Source organism: Crocodylus siamensis, chromosome 3 (assembly GCF_052110815.1).
Source record: "Crocodylus siamensis isolate JL-2025a chromosome 3, ASM5211081v1, whole genome shotgun sequence".
Classification (NCBI taxonomy): Eukaryota; Metazoa; Chordata; order Crocodylia; family Crocodylidae; genus Crocodylus; species Crocodylus siamensis.
The window spans coordinates 202,359,743-202,382,291 of NC_143397.1; the positions used below are offsets into that span (position 1 = coordinate 202,359,743).

At 40.4% G+C, this 22,549-nt stretch overlaps 1 protein-coding gene across 6 annotated transcripts in view; it reads right to left on the bottom strand.

Moving 5' to 3' along the window:
- Window positions 1-22,549, bottom strand: part of STAU2 (staufen double-stranded RNA binding protein 2) — a 254,141-nt gene that overhangs the window by 95,879 nt on the left and 135,713 nt on the right. For 5 of the 6 annotated variants that reach the window (XM_090040182.1, XM_090040178.1, XM_090040179.1 and 2 more), the window contains exon 12: window positions 19,538-19,842. In XM_090040182.1, coding sequence (XP_089896308.1) covers window positions 19,538-19,842 — 305 coding nt within the window. Of the gene's footprint in view, window positions 1-16,923; window positions 18,851-19,537; window positions 19,843-22,549 lie in introns of those variants that run through there. The other variant, XM_090040183.1, reaches the window with a different exon arrangement.

Below are 22,549 nucleotides of genomic sequence, written 5' to 3' on the forward strand. Positions count from 1 at the left end.
GAGTCACCTTGGTATCTGAGACAAAGGAAGAGAAGTTGAAGGCTGAGCAGCTGCTCTGAAGAACTGCCTTAGCACCTGAGGTTGGGGAGTGGCAATTAGAGGCTGACCAAGTACTCTGAGAGTGATTACGTTGCAATTAGTAAGGATAATTGCTACAATAACATTTTAAAGTTATTAAGTGCTTATAAATCTGGGATCCAAAATAGCTTCATCTTCAGAATCACCCTGTCAAGAAGGTAAGTCCTTATTTGTAGAGAGAGGTTAAGTGCCTACTCCAAATTCAGTCAAGAAGTGAGCGGCAGAGGTGGGAGTACAATCCAGCTCCAGTGCCCTGTTCTTATCAAATGGCCAAGTTTCCTCTCCCAATTTCTATGGTGCAAACATAAGAGAATTGCAAATTGTGATCACTGCCCATATCCAGTTCTGATTTTCATGTTTTAAATGTTTTAAATCAAGGGAATCCCTTAAATTAGCTCAGGCCACTTTACAAGTTAAGCAGCTGGAAAACTTTATTTGTTAAAATTCAGAATGTTTCACTTAGGCCATGACAGATGTTCAGTTTTTACCGGGAGAATCGCCACTTTCCTGGTAGAAACCACAGGTATGCAGAATTCCAGCTTTTTATCCCTGGAGCAAAAATTGCCTCTTTGGGACAAAAATAACCCAGCTTCAATGAGGAAGAAATTGCTTCTGGGAAGAGTTCCTCCCAATAGACTGAACATTTACACAATTTCCCTGGTTTAGCTCCCTGCAGGAACCAAGAGGAGTACAAGGCAGTGGCATAACTTGGGCAGGGTGATGGGGGGACGGAGGGGCAGGGGGAACAGAATTACACGTTTGTTTGCAACCTTCATTTTGTTGAAAACAGCAGCAGATTTGGACAATATTCCGGTTCTGAGAAAGAAGTATCTGTAGTAATATACTGCTTCTATCTTTGTTCAGAAACCAGAAACAATCATGAACTCAAAAATTCCGAGCTACATATTCAGACTAAGATGAATTTATGTGTGTGCAGTTCTTTCCAAAGGTATTACTACACAGCACAACACAGAGCCATGTAGAGATAAAGAAGGAAGGCTGAAGGGGACATCGAAAGATCATCTAGTCCAGAAGTTTCCGAATTTTCTCTTATTGTGTGCCCCCTTCCTAAAACATAGTCTGTATGTCCCTTCCAGATTTACCAGCTGCCTGTGTACCCCTACTAGCATATATTTTAACCCCTTAAATGCCAATTATTATAATGAAAATTAAATCCATCATTACACAATTTCTCTTGTGCCACCCCCGCCAGATGTCTTGCATACTCCCAGGGGTATATGTATGTAGTCTGGGAACCCTGATTTAGGACTGAATCTGCAACTTTGTTGTTAACAGCACCAGGCTCTAACCACCTGAATTAACCCTTCTGAATGACCTAGCTTGAGTACTGGAAACCGCCTATTTGCTGAAAAGTAGGGCAAATTAGCCAGGTTGAGTACTGTGCTAATATGGCTATACCACTTCCAGTACCCCAGGTAACTTATTTAAAACTAGCCTGGGCTACATTCAGCTGTCTTTTTTCACAGGCACATACTGTGGGTGTATTTAGGTATTTGTGCGTTAATGTTCTTTGTTCATGAGAGCAGCAAGTACATACCATCCTGAACAGACTACTTCTGTTAAGAGCATAAAAATTACCAGTGGTTTAGTGCGTGGGTGTGCTGTGTGTAGGGAACATAACTAGGCCAGAGTTTTGTCCTTGTTTTTACTATTCTATATTACCATATTTACCTGAATCCAAGGTGACTTCACACTATGACAGTACCCCAATACCAAGATTCTATACATGGCAAATGTATAAATCAGTCATAATTTTCCATGTATACAATATAATTATTGGAGGCAAGCAGTGGGAGAGGGGCAAGAAGCATGGGAATCAAGTGGCCTGACCTCTGACCTTTGTCCCCAGGTCTCCCCACCCCTTTGCCCCCCCCACTGCCTATGCCCTCCCAGTGCCTCTGTGCCCGTTGCCCTCCTGGCGGTATCTGAACCCCCTGGCACCTGCCCTCCACCATCTTCCGCTTTCCACAGTGCCAAGTTTCCCATTCCCCTGACCTCTTGCCCCAACTTCCACCTGCCTCGTTGTGCTTACCCCCTGAGCAGTGTCTGCACTCCTTGACATCTGTCCTCCACTTGGGTTTGCCTGCCCCATGCCTGCCCACCTGGCAGCTGGCACCCCCACTGCCTGCCCCCCCCCCCCCACACCCAGCCACCACCTACTCCCTGTTGTGGCTCTGGCTCCAGCCTCTCCCCATTCTGAGACACAGAACATGTGGTCATTTCAGCCCCCACCCAGCCACACAGCAGCAGTTGTGGCAGTAGCAGCTCCAGCCCTGGCCCCAGGTCAGAGATTCAGGGCCACAGATGCTGCCACTGCTGCATGGCTGGAGCAACCATGTGCTCCATGCCCTGAGTTAGAATGAGGCCAGAATTGGAGCTATGCCAGAGGGGAAGTGGCAGTGAGGACAGCAACAGTGGTGGGGGGCAGAGGCAATGTGGGGGGATAGGAATAGGGGAGCAGAGGTGGCAGGGGAGGCAGAGCCAGGGGGCAGGGAGTACAGCAGCTGTGGCTTCCAGGTTGTGGCCAAAGTCAGAGCTCGAGGAGTCACCTGCTACCCCTCTGCCACTTGTTCTCAAATCCAATATGAGGGGCTCCCCCCAAACTGTATTTGAGTAAATGCAGTATGGAAAAAGAAAGACTCAAAACATTTATAACATCATCACCATATAAAAGCAGCTAGAATATAAAAATGAGTACTTGCCATTTTGCAACTGAATGCAATCTGATGCAACTAAGATGTCTTGTCTGACAATGAAAAACTTAGTGACATTGTATAAAAAGATGCATCATACATTACCGAGCTGTTATAGGATTATTTCTACTAACACTACAGTAAAATGTAGCATTCTGATTCATATGTATTCTGATAAATCCATAAGCCCCTTCAGTCCAGGTTTACTACAATGCCACTCACCAACTCTACAAACCACAATGACAGTTTGTGTGAGAGAATACTGCAAGAATCATTTTGCAAATAACTCGGCTTAAAACAATGAATCAAAATGCCATGGCAGAGAGACTACACCTGTTATGTGTGGTCCTGGTTTGGATGTATCTGGATGTCCTTAAAGTTAAACACATACAAAGTCCTTTTGCATGCACTGGACTACTCATGGTCTTAAAGATAAATACTGGTGTGTATAGGAGCAGCACCTGTGTTATCACTGAGTCACAGTTACACAGAGGAAAGCACCAATTAAGCTAGTTTTCAATATTTATAACTAACCATAATATACATAGCTACTGTTTGAAAATAGGAAAGCTTTAATGTTAACCAGACACTGAATAGGGATGGTAGGGGGTGGGGTTAGTTTTGTGAAGAGACTTTCACACACTACTGCTTGGCTGTTCACAGTTTGAAACACAAATTCTGTCTGGCCAAACTCTTTCTTTCTTGAACATTTATTAACTTAAAAAAATAAGGTGAATTACAAAAAAAAAAAAAAGTCATGTGTGACACTACAGCTCATGTTTCCAAATCAAAAACTATTCTGCGTCAAAGCATCAGCAGGAGTCTCAGAATGCTAGACAGAAATAAACTAGGTAATAAAATGCCATTATGTTCAGCAACACACAAATCTTTAAGATTGACAGAGGAGGACCGTTCTATTAGAACAAAGGATGGTATTTCTTTAAATCTTAAAGTCAAAGCACCAAATTCTGTGCTCCACAGGTTGAATTTACATCGTGACCATTCTGACAACTTCAGCGAGATTACTGTGGATTTACTGTGCATTTTCATTGGTGAACAGTTGAGAATATAACCCAAAAATCTAATGTTAGAGTAAAACATTTGGAATTACATGATAGCATAACTCCCACAATATAACTTCCTTTCATTTAAGATTTTAGTGAATTTTATTTCCCACATTTCTCTTTTATTCATAGTCCTTATGTACATTTATTAATTACAATGACTATTTTAAGAAGCAAATGACAGTTCAAAAAAACGGTATCTATGGTTTGTTATACTTCTATACACCAAAGACAAATACTGTTGGACAGCTACACAAAAACAATTTACTATACACTAGTTCAAATAATTTGTGATAGAAAGCCAGTCTCAGAAGTTGCTACAGTATATTAGTCTAGCAAACGAGGAAACTATGTAAGGGTAATATATAGTTCAGACCTTCTCTTGAACAAATATTAAATTAGGCATACTTGACATGGATTAACATCTGAAAAACAGTGCAGAATACTACATATGCATATTGGGTTTAGGTATTGACCCTCACAACCTGTGGAACTGTATCAGGATGCAGGGGGAAATATGGAAAAAATAAATCAACAAAATAAGAGAAAAACATTCTTTTAAAAAATATTGAAGTATAAATACAAAAAGCAAAACCCACATGAAAAAATATTCTCAGTCCCAGATGAAAAAATAAGATGTAAAATAAAAAATAAAACAAACAAAAAAAAAATCACAAAAAAGTTTTGAATCAATCCGTTTCCTGCAACGCTGGAGTTCCTTGATGTAGTGAGATTACTAAATATAGTATTTTACTAATCTCAGCAGGGAGTTGGCTAACTGCATGCCTGTCAGATGTTTCTAATGGTCACCCCCTGTGGAACAAATCTAAGGAGTGCATGAAAAACACCCACATTTAAGAACGACCTCTTGCTAGATCATTAAGGAAAGATAAAGGCCTGTACATTCATGTGATATATAACACAATCATTGTGTCAAGAAAACATATGTTTGATTAGTACGCCTCAGGTTCATTAATCGCCGTGTCTGCTTCACAGCAGTGGGCAAAGTTTCCATTGTAGCTACTGCATGGAAGAGTAAAGACACTCAGTAGCTAAAAGACTGACAGTTCAGCACTAAATCTTGGGATATTCATAACATGCTCTCTTCTTGTACAGCCTGCATACCAGCTGTATGACAGACTTAAATCTTCAAGAAAACGCACAATACTAGGTTTCTGACTAAGAAATAAACACTCATCCACCATAAATTGAAGGCTCAGTAAACAGATGAAAAAGCTGTCACAGTTTACTGGCCTGGTTTTTAATATTGCTGGTTATAGTGGAGTGGACATGACACTTGCCATGTATAAAAGCTTTTGTAAATACTGAACTGCAGCAGGTAAAGATTCAAAAGATTTATCATCAAGGCATAGTTTCAACCCCTTCCTCCTCCACTTCCCTCTCCCAAGGATATATAAAATATTTTTAAAACCCATTATTCACTTGATCTTAGCTAAAAAGTTCAGCTTTACTGTTTATACATTCTCCAAACCCAAGTCTCTTTTCTCCCCACTTATATCTGTGATGTTCAGGCATGGGGTTCAATGAAGTAATAAAGGCCAACCCACTGATCTTCCTTGTCTTGTCACTGGAGTCACACCATCATGGTGATGTTCAGTTCCTGCTAAGATGGAAGCCAAACTAAAAACACTGGTGTTGAATGAAGCTGTATAGCAATATTATTATCTCCCACCTATACTAGGCACCTGGAATTAAGATTTCAGCAGGTGCCATTCAAGAATGCAAAAATTACTGAGAGCCTGAACAAGGAAGCTAAAGTGGGGGCACAAGCAGCCCTGGGATTTGGTTTTCTGTTGCAACAAGTAAGTTCATTCTTGCATGGAAACAAACTGCAATCCTTTTCTTACAGTATGAATTTACAGACATGAGGAATTCTGGATGATTGGAAAGCATGCTGCATAGATAGCTACACTGTCTGCTTACTGTAAATCTACTTACTGGGTGTATCTACATGTGCAATTAGTACGACTGAATAAATTCCAGCGCAGTTTGTGTTGGAATTTATTGCTCCTGGGCACAGCATTTATACATGCTCCCGGGACCACAACACACTGAGCTCCTCTGCCCCGGTTCAGTGTGCTGCGAAGGGGCTGGCTGGGGCAAAAGGGGGCTACAGTGTGTGGATACCTGGCAGGCAGCCCCTGAACTGTAGTACCCTCATGCCCCAGTCAGCCCTGGTCACCATCTACATGTGCACTGTGGTTCACTAAATAACTCTATCATAGTATCCTATGAAATATGAACTTTCATTTCTACCTAGAACTTTTACAATCTTTTCTCCAATGCCTGATGAAGGGTGTTTGTGCCCAAAAGTTTGCAATTAAAGAATTTTTTTTTTCAAAAATCTTGTTGGTCTCATAAAAGATAACATCTCTACTATGAATCCTGATTGCCTCTCTCATAGGATGGTAGTTGTGCTGGGCATACTATCCTACAGTGGATAATTAGATTACTTCAGCCTAATAGTGCCTCATGTGTAGATGGTAACACTTTATGGCAGAGCTAATCAGTCAACTCCACAGTAAAGTGCATGTGTAGATGCCCCCACTTAGGATATGTTTAGATGTGAACATATTTAACAAATAGTTCCATCATACTTTGTTTTTGCAATTTAATAATCATTCACAATACACTGCGACTAACCATGGAGAAACAGCTAACAAAACTAACAAATGAATTATTCAGAAATGAAAACACTGCAAAAACACTTGCATACAATAATGTAAGACATACCTGACACGGTTCTAATATAAATAACTTACCCACCTCTTAACCACTCACACATAATCATTCAGATAACTAATGCATTCTTGGAGAGAGATGCCTAAATTCAATTTATATTTCAAAGTCAAAGTAAATATGAATAATTCTCTGTGATCCCCTGTTTTGATCCTATGAACTAGAAAAAATGAGGATGAGAAAGAGTTTGTGCTGTACTAATAAAGTACACAGGGAAAGGTTTACTTTAGGATGTTTGTAGAGAAGCAAGTGTCTGAAGTATAGTTATAGCCAACTGTCTAATATCTGTGAGGAATTACAGTAGGTTTGGAGAATGAAAATTGTTTCAGCCTTTAACATTTTAGTTTCAGCGTCAGTGGAAATATGCATTCACCTGCTCTTAATTTTCTTCTTGATTGTAATGGCTGCTAAAAATATATACAGAAACAGAGCTATTATTCTCAGTTTCCAAACTTAATACTACCATACTGATGAGCCAGAGGAGATGGTCAGCACAAAATCAGCTCCTTGAATTTCCTGAAAATCTACTGCGGAATAAGGTAAGTATGTAACATTGCACATACAAATTACCATATTATTGTCATTCAAAGACAGCATGACCATTTTACTTACAAAAATTATACTGTTTCTTTGTAATCCCAATTTTGAACTACCTCAGTTCTAAATACGAGCTGAAATCTCATCCTCTGTAAGTTTAGCATCCTGTCCACAATGGGAAAAGTGAACTAGAATGGCATTATCTTATTCTACTGTCTCTCTTCTCAGGGTTTTTTGTTTCTTTTCTTGGTTTGGAATTTTGTTTCAGAGCCAAGTTACCATATTGTACTTGAAAGTGAGCTTCAGCCTATGTTTTAGTGCCATACTTTTACATTTGTGCCAGTTTAAACTTCAAATCTTTCCAAGTTTTGGCTTTACTATAATGAAAGGTCTGCAGCTAACTTATCAAATCAAGTTAGGATTTACTCAAAAAGAACTTGGCAAGGAGCAGAGCCTGGCTTGATTAGTGCTGGCTACAGTATTTTAGGAGATCCTGACAGCTTTATGAAGTTACATGCAGAGATTTGTGTGAGGATTTCAACTGCTTCATGAAAAATACTCAAATCATATTCACCACACTTGAGCTCACTTGCACAGAAACCACTCCATTCCTCCCAGTCTGCCTTTCTTTCCTCATAGAAGTTGAAGTAAGGCAATGCCAGCTGTCTTCTTCTGGAGACAGAAATGCTCAGACATCAATTGTGTTTAAATATAGGGGTTTCTTCCTTCTGAGGCAACTCATGGACAACGCAGAGGAAAGCTACTGCAGACAGACATCTGGCTGGCAGCCAGGTGTTTGCAAAGCAAACACAGTTTTGTATTTGAAAAATGTTCTGAGTTTTGCACAGTTGTTTTCACTTGTTACCCTAATTCCACATGCACTTAAACTAATTTGGTAACCGTTGGTCTACGCTAAATTCACATCTTTAGAATTATGTTCTATGGATATTCTTTTTCCCCCCCATAGCTTGCCTTTATTTTCCTCTTAAAAAGTGAGATGAGAAAGCTCCCTTTGGCATTTTATTGGAGATGCTGCTGACAAAGCTGACATGATGAAAGCTACCCTTGAGGACAAAATCAAGGCAGTAGAGAATGGATGCCCTGGCTCTCAGCAGAAATTTGATTGGAAAATAAACGGAAAGTATTAAAACAACTTTTTTAATCTAATTTCTTTTGACTTCCTCTTTCAGATCTAATTAATTTAAAAATACATTGTCAATTTTTTTCCCTTAGATTTGATACACTTTTCTCTCTTCAGTCCCTGCTTCCAAGCTTTCTTGTTTTAACTGACTATAACTTAAATTCTAATCCTGAAGCCCTTGGTAGGCAATGTACACATTTCATTTCAATGGAAGTTTTGACTGAGAAAGGACTGTGGGTTTTAACCCTCAGTTAGATGATTAACTCCTTAGGGGAGGGATTGTGTCTTTTTTCTTATCTGTTTTTCACTTTGGTGACATTGGGCACATCTACACATGCCATTAGGGGGCAGCAATAAATTGCAGAGCTCCCTAGCATACAGTTTACACATGCACCAGAACCACAGCACATTAAGCCAGGTTGCACCTGGAGTGCTCTGACCGGGTTCAATATGCTATGGAGGGGCTGGCTGGGGCATGAGGGTGCTTCATAGAATCGTATAATCATGAACTGGAAGGGACCAGTGTGATCATCAAGTCTGGTCCCCTGCCATGGGCAGGAAGTATTGGGCTCAGATGAGCTCAACAAGGTGCCTGTCCAGCCTTGCCTTGAACACCTCCACGCAGGGCGACTGCACCACCTCTGCTGGGAGTGTGTTCCAGATTCTGGTGACCTCTACAGAGAAGTTTTTCCTTATATCCAACATGAATTTACTCTCTATTAGTTTATGTCCACTGGTCCTCATCCTCCCTTGAGGTGCCCTCCTGAAGACTTGCTCTCCTAGTTCCTGACGTACTTGTAGGCAGCTATTAAGCCACCTCTCAGCTTTCTCTTCCTCAGGCTGAACAGGCCCCATTCCCAGAGTCTCTCCTCATAGGGCCTACCCTCCATGCCCTTAATCAAATGGGTGGCCCTTCTCTGTACCCTTTTGAGTTTATCCATGTCCTTCTTGAAGTGTGGTGCCCAGAACTGGACACAGTACTCCAGCTGAGGCCTCATCAATGATGAACAGAGAGAGACGAGTACCTCCCTGGATCTATGGCCACACAGTCACTGATGCACGCCAGAGTTTAATTGGCCCTTTTGGCAGCTTTGTCATACTGTTGGGTCATATTCATCTTCCAGTCAATTGTGACCCCTGCACTTCAGCGCAGTGCTAGCCGGCACTTCTATTTACAAGTACAACGCTGCAGTGGAGTTTATTAGTTTAGTGTTCCCTAATAGGGGTGTTCATGTAGACGCCAAGATATTTACTGCACAGCTAATTAGTCAATTGCACAGTTAAATGTCTCGTGTAGATGCACCAAATATATAGATAATGCTGATTATCATAAATGTATGATATGACACAAAAAATTCCTTAAGTGTGTGGTAAATAATTTTCAGTGTGGTAAGACACCTGGATAATTCTGGGAGCCAGATGAGGACTGGCACTCAGTTAACTTGGTGTCATGCCAGCTGCAGGCCCCATTGTTGGGTATGGGAAAGTTTAATTATCTTTTAATATATTTTACAGTTATTATTAGAAAAATGATTAGACTGGATAAATGCAGAGAAGCAGCTTTCTAGAACCACCATCTGATATGGTGAAGACAGGCCTCTTAGAACAGGCAAAAATACCATTCATAAGGATGTCAGTGGGGTACTCCTACTTCTCAAGTTCTGTAACATAATACACAGCAGGGACACAAATCCAAAAGAACTCCAAAAGCATTTGCTAAAGAGGATATTGAGACTACATGGTTTGGTGCCTAGTAAAACCTCAAATTCCATGTTTGTAAAAAAAAAAATCAATGTTCAGACATGAAAAATCCATGGCAAAAATTACCTGTAAGAGATGGAGGCTTGTAGGTGCTAGAGAAGCTTGCATACTAAAGGTTGTGTCAAATAATTGCCATGGGTTTATACCAGAGGTTCTCAACTTACTTCAGCTCAAGTCTTCCCGTTACATTTTCTGAGGGATGCCTTAAATGTAAGATACTGCTGACTGCCTGCCTTACTTCCCTCCTATTATTTTTAAGGTTGGGATCAAAGCCTTAAATCACAAGTTCTTCAGGCTCTTAGATTTCACTCATTTTGTGACTACAGCAAAATAATAGAGCAATTCTTCTGTTGCAAAGAACTCAGAAAGACAACTGGTCAGAATGTTTTTGGCACTATGGATTCCTATTTGAAATCTCTGTTTTACCTTGTAATAATGTGTAGATGTTTGTACACCTAACAGCGTTAATATTGCATGGCACCCCACAACACTCATACCAGGGTCTCATGGTACCCTGGTTAAGAATCACTGTTTTATGCTATAAATGGAGACATGGGAATTTAATGAGCTCAGGGCAGCCTCTGGTTAAGGCTCCCAGAGTTTAAGCACTGGTGTCGTGCCGGGCTTGTTATTGTCTTAGCCCGTTAAGCATGGCATCATATGAACACACTATTTCATATATTAGAAAAGGGATTCCAAATATTCCGAAGGGCCAAATTTTAATAGCCTTAGTTGTACTGAGCAATATCTTACACCACAAATAGTTCCACTGAAATCAGTGGGACTTTTCACAAAATAGGGATGCTAGGAAGCATGGACATTGGAATCTGACCTGAAGAACTTGTGATTTAAGGCTGTGATCCCAACCATAAAAATAATAGGAGGAAAGTAAGGCAGGCAGTCAGGATAATATATTAAAGTTCACTATCAGTATCTCTCAATGGCTCTAAAGAATTTATTTCATACATAAAAATACATAAACAAGCAACAATTTTCACTGACACGGTACCCCCTGGCACTTTTCTATTAATATCTGATGTGTTCCAGGAACAGTTTAATTTTTAATACTAATTTGAGTAATCTGGTCATTGGCTATTACAGAGCTAGCTCTGTAATAAAAATAGAACCTCTTGTTTAAGCTAATCCCTGAACTGATGGCAGTCAGATGACTGCTCTTTTCCTACAGGTCTCCACTGTCTATATCAGCAGAACAGTCCAGCCACATAGTCTGATAGGATCCAAGTCTTACTTTTTTGACCCCAGAGTAGATGAAGTAGAGTTTACTTTCAAATAACCTTTCCTCAAACCTTCTCTAGACGATGTCAGTCTACAGAGTCTTGAAAGGTTTTCCTAATCCATTTTAACCTAATTACACCCTGACCACTTTGGAGGTCAAAAAATATATTTTTTAAAATGCATTTTACATGAATGATGCCAGGAAGCCTGGGGTTATAATTTCCATGGTTTCCTTTATCTATTGTTTATTCTTTTTCACTCAGACTGGCTAAGAGGCTTTTGTGTTTCTCCATACTGGAACATTTGCTGGGATTCCACTTCCCAAGCTGCTAATAGCTTTAAACGTTTCTTTAGTCAGAGAATTGGAGGACAGAATATTATTTTGTTTCGTTACAGATTTAAGTGGTTGCTTCCATCCTCTATGATCAGCATCAGCCAGAGATTCCCCTCCTCCCCCCAGCCCAATTCTTTAGATTCTCTCCCACGTACAAGGATCTCTGACTATATATGATACTAGTATACATACCTTTCTCAACATCCAAAGCTATAATTCAAGCTACATTCAGGTCTCAGTGATAACCCCCCTGCTCTTAACTTTTCTTAATAGGGTTTCTTTTCAGGTGAAACTGGAAGGTTATCTTTGCCCAAAAGGCAAGATTTTTTGGGAAACACTGAGGAAAATTCATTGTCCATTCCTAATTAAGGGGAGAATGAGGGTGGGGGGAGGTCAAGTTGAATCACCCCAAAGCTTCTCTCCTACTAAACTTTAAGGTTCATATCCTCATAGTAACACAAAACATTTTGCTAAACATGAAACCAGACCTCCTGGAGGAAGAGAATCTCACTTGCTAATTTTGTGTTCTGCTGCCCGAGAGCACTTGGACAGGCTACTGAAGAAACTTTGGTGCCCTGGAGGCATATGTTAAGTTGGGATGAAGAGGCCAAACCCAGCTGGGTTGGATGGACAGAGGGATGTCCATCCTTACACAGCAATGGGGAAGAAGAAAGGATCAACAGTTGGATGAAAGCAGAAAAGTGTGATGCCGCCCTGATACTGAGAGAGAGCAATGGAAAGGAAGGCAAGAAAAGGAAGAAACTCCCATTCCCGCATATCCAGAGGATGGGGCAGGGTGGGGGTTCTCAGTTTTAAGGTTAGATGATATTGAGAGGCAGGGCATGTACTCTGAAAGATACCAAAATGAATACTGGCAGGGGACATCTAGAAATTCCCTTCCTGGAAGCCAGGACTATTCATCTGATGAATGGACTTTTTTGTCTAGAACATGATGTGAGAGGATATCAAAGAACAAATATATTGAGAACATCATGTGGGAGAGTGCTGAAGTTTAAAAGGAAAAATTACTCTTTGAGAAGAGAGAGAAAGTTATACCCCATTAGTGCAGGTACCCCTCTCTAACAGATAATAGACATCAACCACAAAGGAAAGTGTACTTCCCACTCTCTCAAGCAGGGAAAGGTGCAGCTTTCAGAGCTGGATTGTAGACAGACAAAATAACTATACTGCTTAAAAGGGAGTTGGAAAAAGAACAACTTGGAGCTTATGGATATGCACCAGTTGGACTACAGTAATTGTTTTGTGTGTCCACTTCCGGGGTGGATCCAGATGGGGCGCAACAGCATGGCCCCTCCTTGGCTATGCTGTATGTGTTCCCACTGCAGTATCTGGCTGGGTCTGCAACCTCCCACCCCCACCCCTTCTACCTCCTGCTCCATTCCTGGACCTGCTACTGTCCAATTCTGTCCCAAAGTAAATGATGCTAAACCTGGCCAGCTAACATCAGAATTAAATAGCTAAATTGCCTCAATTTAGCTTGTACTTACTGCAAGGCAGAATGGATATGTGAACCGCTGTAAGATGGAATGGAAAACAGAACACCTTGAATCATGGTACGGTGCCCCAGCCCCCTTTTTAATCAGTATAATTGTTTCACCCATCCCAACACCTCGTAAGCTAAAAGCAGCACCAGAGTTAAGGTGGGAGGAGAGAAACAGCTAATGATCAAGGAGCTTCCCAAACTAAATATGGAAATATTACAGAAGGTCATGTAACTGAAAAGAAATGCTGTAAAGAAATCTGCACCTACCTGCACTAAGCAAGAAGCATTTCTTGACTCTGAACTGCATTTGGAAAGAGCTTTTGAATTAAAATTCATATTTCTGATCCATATGGTAGTAGTCACATGTTGCTGAAAATGCTGTTACTGGTTAGGACAATAGTAAGCACATCAAGTGTCAGACATACCAAGTAATTAGATAATGAATGTTTAAAAAAAAAAAAATCAACTACTTTTCAAAGTTCATTCCTTAGTCAATCAGAATTCTCACTGAAGTCCAACTTTACTGACATTCAAGTCACCGCAAACTTTGGCCGAGCCAGTTAAACTGTCTCTTAGGGCCTCTCTGCATGTGCAGGTAAAGCGCAATGGGATCCAGTGCACCATCCAGAAAACTGTGCCTCCTATTATGCCATATGTGCATGGCAGGAGGCGTGACTGTGGGATTGCACTTTACTTCTCATTGTGCCTTATTATTACTCTTCAGTGTCTTCATTGGTGACTTGGACGAGAGAGTGAAGTGTACTCTGTCCAAGTCTGCAGATGATACAAAACTGTGGGGAGAAGTGGACACACCAGAGGGCAGGGAACAACTACAGGCATACTTGGACAGGTTGGACAAATGGGCAAAAAACAACAGAATGTGATTTAACAAGGAGAACTGCAAAGTGCTGCACCTAGGGAGGAAAAATATCCAGCACACCTACCGCCTAAGAAATGACCTGCTTGGCAGCACAGAAGCGGAAAGGGATCTCAGAGTCCTAGTGGACTCTAAGATGAACATGAGTCATCAGTGTGACAGAGTCATCAGCAAAGCTAACTGCACTTTATCATGCATCAGCAGATGCATGACAAACAGAAGCAAGGAGGTGATACTTCCCCTCTATCGGGCACTGATCAGACCACAGTTGGAGTACTGTGTCCAGTTTTGGGTGCCACACTTTTCAGAGGGATGCGCATAACTTGGAGATGGTCCAGAGAAGGGCCATTCATATGGTTAAGGGCTTGCAGGCCAAGCCCTATGAAGAGAGACTAGGGCACCTGGACCTCTTCAGCCTTCACAAGAGAAAGTTGAGAGGCGACCTTGTGGCTGCCTGTGGATTCATCATGGGGGCACAGAAGTGAATTGGTGAGGAGCTACTCACCAAGGCACCCCAGGAGTTGCAAGAAATAATGGCCATAAGCTAGCAGAGAGCAGATTTAGACTGGACATTAGGAAGAACTTCACAGTTAGAGTGGCCAAAATCTGGAATGGGCCCTCAAGGGAGGTGGTGATCTCCACTACCCTGGTCTTCAAGAGGAGGTTAGAAAGGCATCTGGCTGGGGTCATCTGAACCCAGCACACTTTCCTGCCTATGCAGCGGGTCGGACTCAATGATTTATTGAAGTCCCATCTGACCCTAACATCTATGAATCTATGGTGCAGGGGGAGCCCAATTCTGGATTCCCTTTGCCAGAGCTGTCTCTAGGTGGTGCGAATCAGGCCCCACACTTTGGGGGGGGCCACATAGCCGGATGGAGCAGCTGCAGCCCCTCCTGCAAGGCCCGCCTAGTGCTGGTGACTCTGTGCTGCTGCCGGCTTCACATCTGGCTGCTTGTTACCATTAGTGGTTTCTTCACTTCTGGGCCCCTTACAGGCTGATTTGCCCCAGGCCACGCACACTGCTAGGGTCATCTCTGCCCCTTGCACTGGCAAGAAGCAAGGCTGGGAGACTGCGGCAGCTGTGAAATCCCAGACCCAGGGGTTTCATGCACCCTGAGCCTGGAAGAGTGCCGCAGCTGCCATCTCAGCACTAGGAGGTATGCTGCCAGGACCCAGAGTTGGTACCTGCTGGGGCTGAGAGTCCCCAAGTTGCAGGACTCCCAGCCCTGGCTGTGAATGGTATGCCCCTATGCCTCGGAGCCCCATCAGCTGATGGGGTTCCCAGCTGCAGGGGAGACCCTGCTACATATGCAAATTAAAGCTGGATAGTAATCAGCTATAAATTAGTACACATTTTTGTGTTCTAATTTTATAGTTGGTTGGAGCTTTTTACGGCATGACGGGTCCTTTGCATGCACAGCTGGTCTCAGGAGAATTGCACAGCCTATTTCTGAGTACCAACAGTGAGCTCAGTGTGGAACAAGAGAGGCAGAAATGGAGCAACAATTTTAAACTTATTTAAATGATTTGGGCACTGTTTTCAAAAGTGACTTACAGCCGGATTTTCAAAAGTGTGTATAGTGTCTAAAGATGCAGACAGCTACTTAGTGGGATTTTCAAAAGCAACCAGTCAGGCTACCACTGCCAAATTCCTCCCAGTTTTAATGGCAGGCATCTAACCAGCTTTGATGCTTCTGAAAATCTCATTAGGCACTTATCTGCACTTTTATGCACATAGTTACCTTTGAAAATCCAGCTCTTAAGCTCCTAAGTGCTGAATATCACATTTCAAGGTGACATTTAGGTCCCTTTAAAACTCTGATTCATGGTCTCTGATTTAAGTAACTTAGAAAGAGACATGAACAAAACTCCAGAATAAAATTACATATTTCAATAATGAATTAAATAAAATCCTGAGATCCAAACACTCCTAACCATGACTGGATTGATATTTATATGCAAATCTGAAGTACTGCAAGCTTGGGCTATCAGGAGTCAACCTTTGGCCTCAGCCACCAAAGTAGAAGATTTCAGCTACCAGCTGAGATCTAAATGCCACTGCAGCTGTGACATTTTGTCCTAGACTCATCTCTGCTTACAACTCAGGACCACAGTTCTTATACAAGTGCTGAATGTCTGTGCCATAAGTAGTCATAATGACTGCAGTGTGTCCAGGGGAACTCTGGCTTCTCAAGTGCATAATTACTCAAAAATATCTTGGCAGTGCTAAATCAGACAAAGACAAATACACCAGATGCACATAAAGCTACTTTTCAGTGTGATGATTTCTTGAAGAATGCCCAGAAATGCAATTTTAAGTAAATCACCTTATAAAATGGAACACTTAATAACTGAACAAAAGTAGGGAAATAGTATCACTGTATTATCACTGTGATCTACGACACAGGCTCATACAAAAACTCTTACTAAATAGCCACTTGAGGGAAGAGGTGAATGTATGCCTTGATCCTGCATCACAGTATGCAAGAGCAATGAAAAAGCCATTGTGACAATGCAGTTGAAACACTGAAACATGTAGCAATCGCAGGACTGAGCCTCCAAATCATGGTATCTGAGCCCTACTAATTGTTCCTCCAGGAAAATTCCCACTGGATTAAGCAATGGACTTCAACTAACTGAAGTGTATAACCTTAGTAAATACTGAAGAACTAACTACAAGTCAACATTTTCTCCAAATGTTTTAGTGTAAAGAAACTGAAATAATTTACTGAATTTAAACCATCTGCAAATAGATGTTTTAACTTTTCTATTCAAATGACAAACAGTGCGTAAATGCCATGCAGTCATTTAAAAATAATTACTTTAACTAAGAGCTGAATTTGCTTTTAAAAAAAACCCTGTGTGCAATGTCTGCAAAATAATTAGCTTGTAGATCATATCCATAAATATAAAATAAGTATTTAGAATGCTTTATTCAAACTTTGTAAAGGCTTGCTTGTAAAGTACTTGTCTTTGTTAACAATGGTAATTTGAAGCTTGAACACTGAAAGTATGCAAGTGTTGCACCTGTTTTTCAGTGAGAAAGTGCTGCCATTTCTCCTTCATAATTTTTTTAGGACTAGTAATATGCTACCCAAATTTAACAGTTTTTAGCATTTTTTTATATATTGTTCCCAAAGACTCTTCAATAGTAATGGCTTGTAATACATGATTGGTATCATATACAATTGAACTGAGAACTTAAATTAAATAACCAAGACTTTTGTGGCTACAGAAGTTCAAAGTGTCATAAAAAATCATTAAGCAAATAACATTTTTACATTTACAAATGAAACTTTATATGAGTATTTATTGATTTTTTTAAAAAAATTCAAAAATACATTGTAACACAACAGAATGTTTATGTTCTTCAATGAAAGACAAAACTATGGTTATCATCTGGACCAGAATACAAATACATGCTAACAATTTAAAAATCATTTCAGGTCATTCAGGAAACATGAAACAAGCTATCTGTTTGTAAGTGTACTGTTTTTTTCTACTTGGTAAATATGCCTGAGAAAGTTAACCTGTAAAGAAATAGGCTTTTAAACTCTTAAACACAAAGAGCTTTCTACATTGAAATGGTGAAGAGACCTGTGATATGCACCTGACAGGCCACTAAGCCATTTCCCACAGAGATTCTGTTCACTGCTCCACCTCAGCTCTGTGATCCAGCAGTGATGCACAGTTTCACATCAATACCAAACTCATTCAACCAAAGTTTAAAAAAAAAAAAAAAATCAAACAAGCTAATTGATGTAAAATCAACACTTTATATACAGAGGGCATGTAAAAATCATATAGATTTTCAACCAAATTAGTGTATTGTTGTGTAGGATCATGGACAAGTAAAAAGTAGTAATTTAGTTAATGCATAAAGCAGGAGATATATTTTTGGCTTGAGGTAAAACCCTTTAAAAACTACAATTTCTACATAATCAGCTGGAATCAGAGAATGAAAAACCAGGACAAACACAAGTAATCATTTTACAGTAACCACAAACTATCGTCAAATAGGAACCAAAAAACAGTAACAGAAATTGTGCGTCGGCTCTATGAAAATAAAATGTTACTAGTAGACAGAAACAACCTGACAAGATATGAAAAGAAGCAATGAAAACTTTGGGGATTAAATTTCTTTTCATCAGGATTTGTCTGTTCCTACTGTATGCAGATGACAGACTTAGAGAAATAAAAACTATTTAACTCTTATTAGCAGCTTAACTCTACTGTGGTGGATTTTAGAGTTTTGTTTTTTCTTGCATTGAGAGATAAAAAACTAATGGACCAAAAGTAGCATATTTCAAAACTAAGAACTGATCAGACTCTGAGCACACATTTAAGTCAGCAAGCACACCTGGTGTAAACTGACATAGCCCCAGTGCAGTTAAAGGAGCTATGCTGATTTGTGCCAACAGAATAATTGACATTTAAATCACTTTAAGCAACTGCATATTTAAAAACTGCATATTTAGTAAATTACATAGGCTTTGGTGAAGAAAATAATCATGGGGCATGCAAACGTTTTACTAAAAACTTCTTGTTTTCATAATTTAGTTAGGTAAATAATACATGATCAAACTACATAAGCTGGAACATATGAAACCAAGTTATTGGATAAAATAAATTCGTAAGTCTGAGTCATTGAAACAAAACAGTACAACGATAGAATTTTAGTAAACAGTCAGTCCTACTCTCCAATGTTGGAACATATTAAAAATCATCTATTATGCATGTATGTATGCAACTTTCTCATGGCGATTAGGAGGGAGCTTCCTTCCACCATTTACAGTACTGCACATATGGCTAGGTGCATTATGGAGGCTCTTCACTGTTCTCTGAAATATAAAATACTGTATTGGCCACTGCTGAAAGTTATCAGAGATGATGGATTAATAAACTGATCTAGTATGTTAAGTCCTATAACATTTTTCTTTCACCAGTAGTGATTGTGGCATTGAGAGTGTTCTGCTCTGACACCAGGCCTGTTGTTACGACTTCTGGTCAATAACTCCATTCTCCAGGCTACTAGTAGCATATGGAAAATGGAAGCAGAACATTAATTATAGGGAATAAAGCAAACACCTGATCAGAAAAGGTCAGAAAAAACACACTACAACTTAAGCACATCTTAAAGTACCTTTGCTTGATCAGGTTTTAAAAGAGGAGCCAAAATCAGAGCAGTATGGAACACTCCTAATCCTTGAGAGGCAGGGACACACAAAGCAGTATCAGAACAGTGGAAAGAATCTTTTAAGTTTATAATTTTTAAGGAAGAGCAAATAAGGGAGAGGGAAGGGAGGAAGATGGGCTAAGATAAAGTGAATGCAGGGAAAGAAAAATGAAGAGAGAATGGGAATGTATATGGGTGTATAGGGGTATTATCTAGACCCAAAAATTTTCTTGGACCCTGCTACTTTTACAAGATAAGTTACATGCATGCCCAAACTCTGAGGGCAAGAGTGAAATCTTAGATGGCAATGCTATGATTCTGGCTGAAGAGCTTCATTTTCCCCCTCCCATACCTGAAAGCCTTGAATCCTTGCCAAATACTCCAGCTGTTTTGAAGGCTGCACTGCAGGACAGGGGGAAGCAGGAGATATTCCTTTTAGACCTACGGCTTCAGCAGTCGGGGATGTTCCATTCATGAGAAGTTCCCTGGCAATTGTAGCTGTGCTATTAGTGGTAGGTATGCTGAAGAAAGAGCTAGAAGTCTGGCTCATTTCTTTGGATGGCAAATAGCTTACAGTGGTACCAGGGGCTGCTTTGTTGCGGCTTGCTTCCATCTCTTGATAAACATCAGGCGAGAGATGGAGAATTCCCTTTGGTGCTGAAAATAAAAGCAAAGACCATTCTCATTGCACTGGCAGCGAATTAAATATAGATAAGTAGACGATTGTCATTTAAATGCTTCCCACCTGAAAACAAACTGTAGATTTACAGACAATGAGTCTTTTTCATTTGCAACAATGAGTCAGACTGCATAGTCTACCTGATAATAAAGAGGAAGGAACCAAATTGTGTTTTAAAAGGATAAAGGGCCACTCTGTAAAATGTTCCATTTAAAATCTGTCATGTACCAGCCCTATGGTCCATATGAATAATATACTCAAATATTATTACTAACAAGACAGTAGTAATTACAAAAGAAAGACAGCAATCATTATTTTGTTATAATGCTTTCACTTCCCACATACCTGGACCACTGTCTGTCATCACTCGTCAGCATTTCCTATACTAAGAAATCTTTAGACTGAACACTTCAGTGCCAAAAACAGTCTTCCTGCACCTATGGTGCAATATATTGTGAATAATAGTATATGCCTACAAGACTAGCATACCCATGTGTATTATTTGCTCAATGTGTATGTGTATCACTATTAACATTAATAGGAATTATGTTAAGCATCAAAGAGATCCAAAAAATGTATTCATATGGAATCACAGAAAACACTCCTGTTTCTAGTGACACACAATTTAAGGATAACTCCTCTATATTTCAGAATTTTAAATAATCTTTTTCTAACGGCCTGCTTCTGTACACACACTTTCCAACATGAGTAACTTCACACACTTAAGAAGTTACACTGAAATTCTCAAGTGCATAAAACTGTGCAGGATCTTAAGTTACAAAGTCTTCATAAACAGTAAAAACATGACAGTAAAATGAGTACTCATTATGTTGAGAGTTTAAAAGGTAAAAAGAATTTCTAAGTAACTATGAACTGAGGAATGAACTTGAAAACATTTTATTTAATAGTAACAGGTAAATATGATTCTTCTACTTGTGACAGTGTAACAGCTTAAACATTTAGGACATTCAAAAATATGGGAGTCCATGTTAAAAAATGGCAAACCAATTTGGCAAGTATAAGGAAAAATAGCATAACTGTATGCTGACTTTTTATTTCTAATACATATCAGTCATTTTAAGATTAGAGAACAGTCTCAAAGCAGTGACACAAATGACATTTTTTGACGTCTTGTGTTAGATGCAATCTCAGAAATAGTGGCTATAATTAAAATCCTTATCTACAAGTACATGATGACAATTGTTTCCCTATTGAACTTTAACTGCTGTCTCAGCAAACTGACAAAATGTATCTTCTAATTACTTTGCTTCCATATTTGGCTTTTAACTTATTACTAGCCTCACTGTCCTGTTGATCGCAGAAATGGAAGGTTTTGTAAAATATTCACCATATTTACCAGAATACAAGATGCTCTTAAAGTAAGACAACACCTTAATAATTAGAAACTAATTATTGGAGGTTTGTCTTAAATTTGTCCCTCTCTCACCACTACAGTAGGGAAAATAAATTACAGGGGCGGGGGGAGGGATTAGGTAGTCCCCTTGTCCTTTGCCTCACTAACTTAAGCAGCACTTTTGTACCTACTAATATATAGTATAATGTACATTTTTCTCTTTCTTCCATTTTACGTCCCAGGCCAGATCAGTTCCAAATTCTATTGACTGAGCACAGCTGTGTGGCATTACCACGTGTGTGGTATTACCATCAGCAAGTATCTTCCCTCCCAGACTCTTCATCCTGGGGCTTCAGATACTCCCAAATCCCTAGCAAGTATCCTACATATAGGTCCCAGACCTGGAGGCCCTGAAGTTCAGATGCCCCTGCATTTGCTTGCCCTTAGCCAAAAGAGCAAGCTAGAGAGAAATCCCTTATTCTCCATAAAAACAAAGTGTGTAGCAAAGATCCTCCCACTGGGGGGACTCTCAGTCTTGCCCACAGTGCATTGGACACATCTCCACCCTTAACTACCCAATGCCATTCAGGATGATCTTGACCCACAAGAGGCAAAGATCCTACATGCAATCCGTATAAGCCAATAACGACTACATTTGATCTGAGCCAAAAGACGGAGATATTAGTCCAAAGCCAAAAGGCTCATGATTGATCTTATTCTTCATTGGGCTGGGCCCCAGCAGAGTTAATAGTGTTTCAAGCTATGGTGACCCCACAGCTCAGCACTGTTCAGTATGTGTTTGTAGTCCAGATACCCAACCACAAAGGATCTATGTGCTAATTAGCCCTGCTACTCATGACTAGAACCTGATGCTCTTGTCATGAGTCCCAGGATCCTCCAAAAATGTATATACAGATAATCTGGGGGGGAGGGGGGGTGCACCTGGTCTGGCTCCACCTCATGGAGTGTGAGGCCACACTAATCATATGTAGGGACTGGTTTAAATTGTGGGCCCAGATCATGGTGCAGCAGCTCCTTTAATCTTGGAGTTCCCCCTATACGCCCTCCTGCCACTGACTGATGGACATGTCCCATTGGCCCTACTGCTTGCTCCTGATGGCCAGGAGGCAAAAACCATAGGTTTAAATAAGCCACAGTTTTTGCCTCCCAGACAGTCAGCAGGAAGTGGTGGGAGGCAAAAATCACAGTATATTTAAAACTCTGTTTTTTGCCTCCCGGCCATCAGGAACAAGCAGCTGGGCCTCTCTGCCAATCAATAGCAGGGGGAACTCCAAGATTAAAGGAGCTGCAAGCTGGGCCCACAGTTTAAA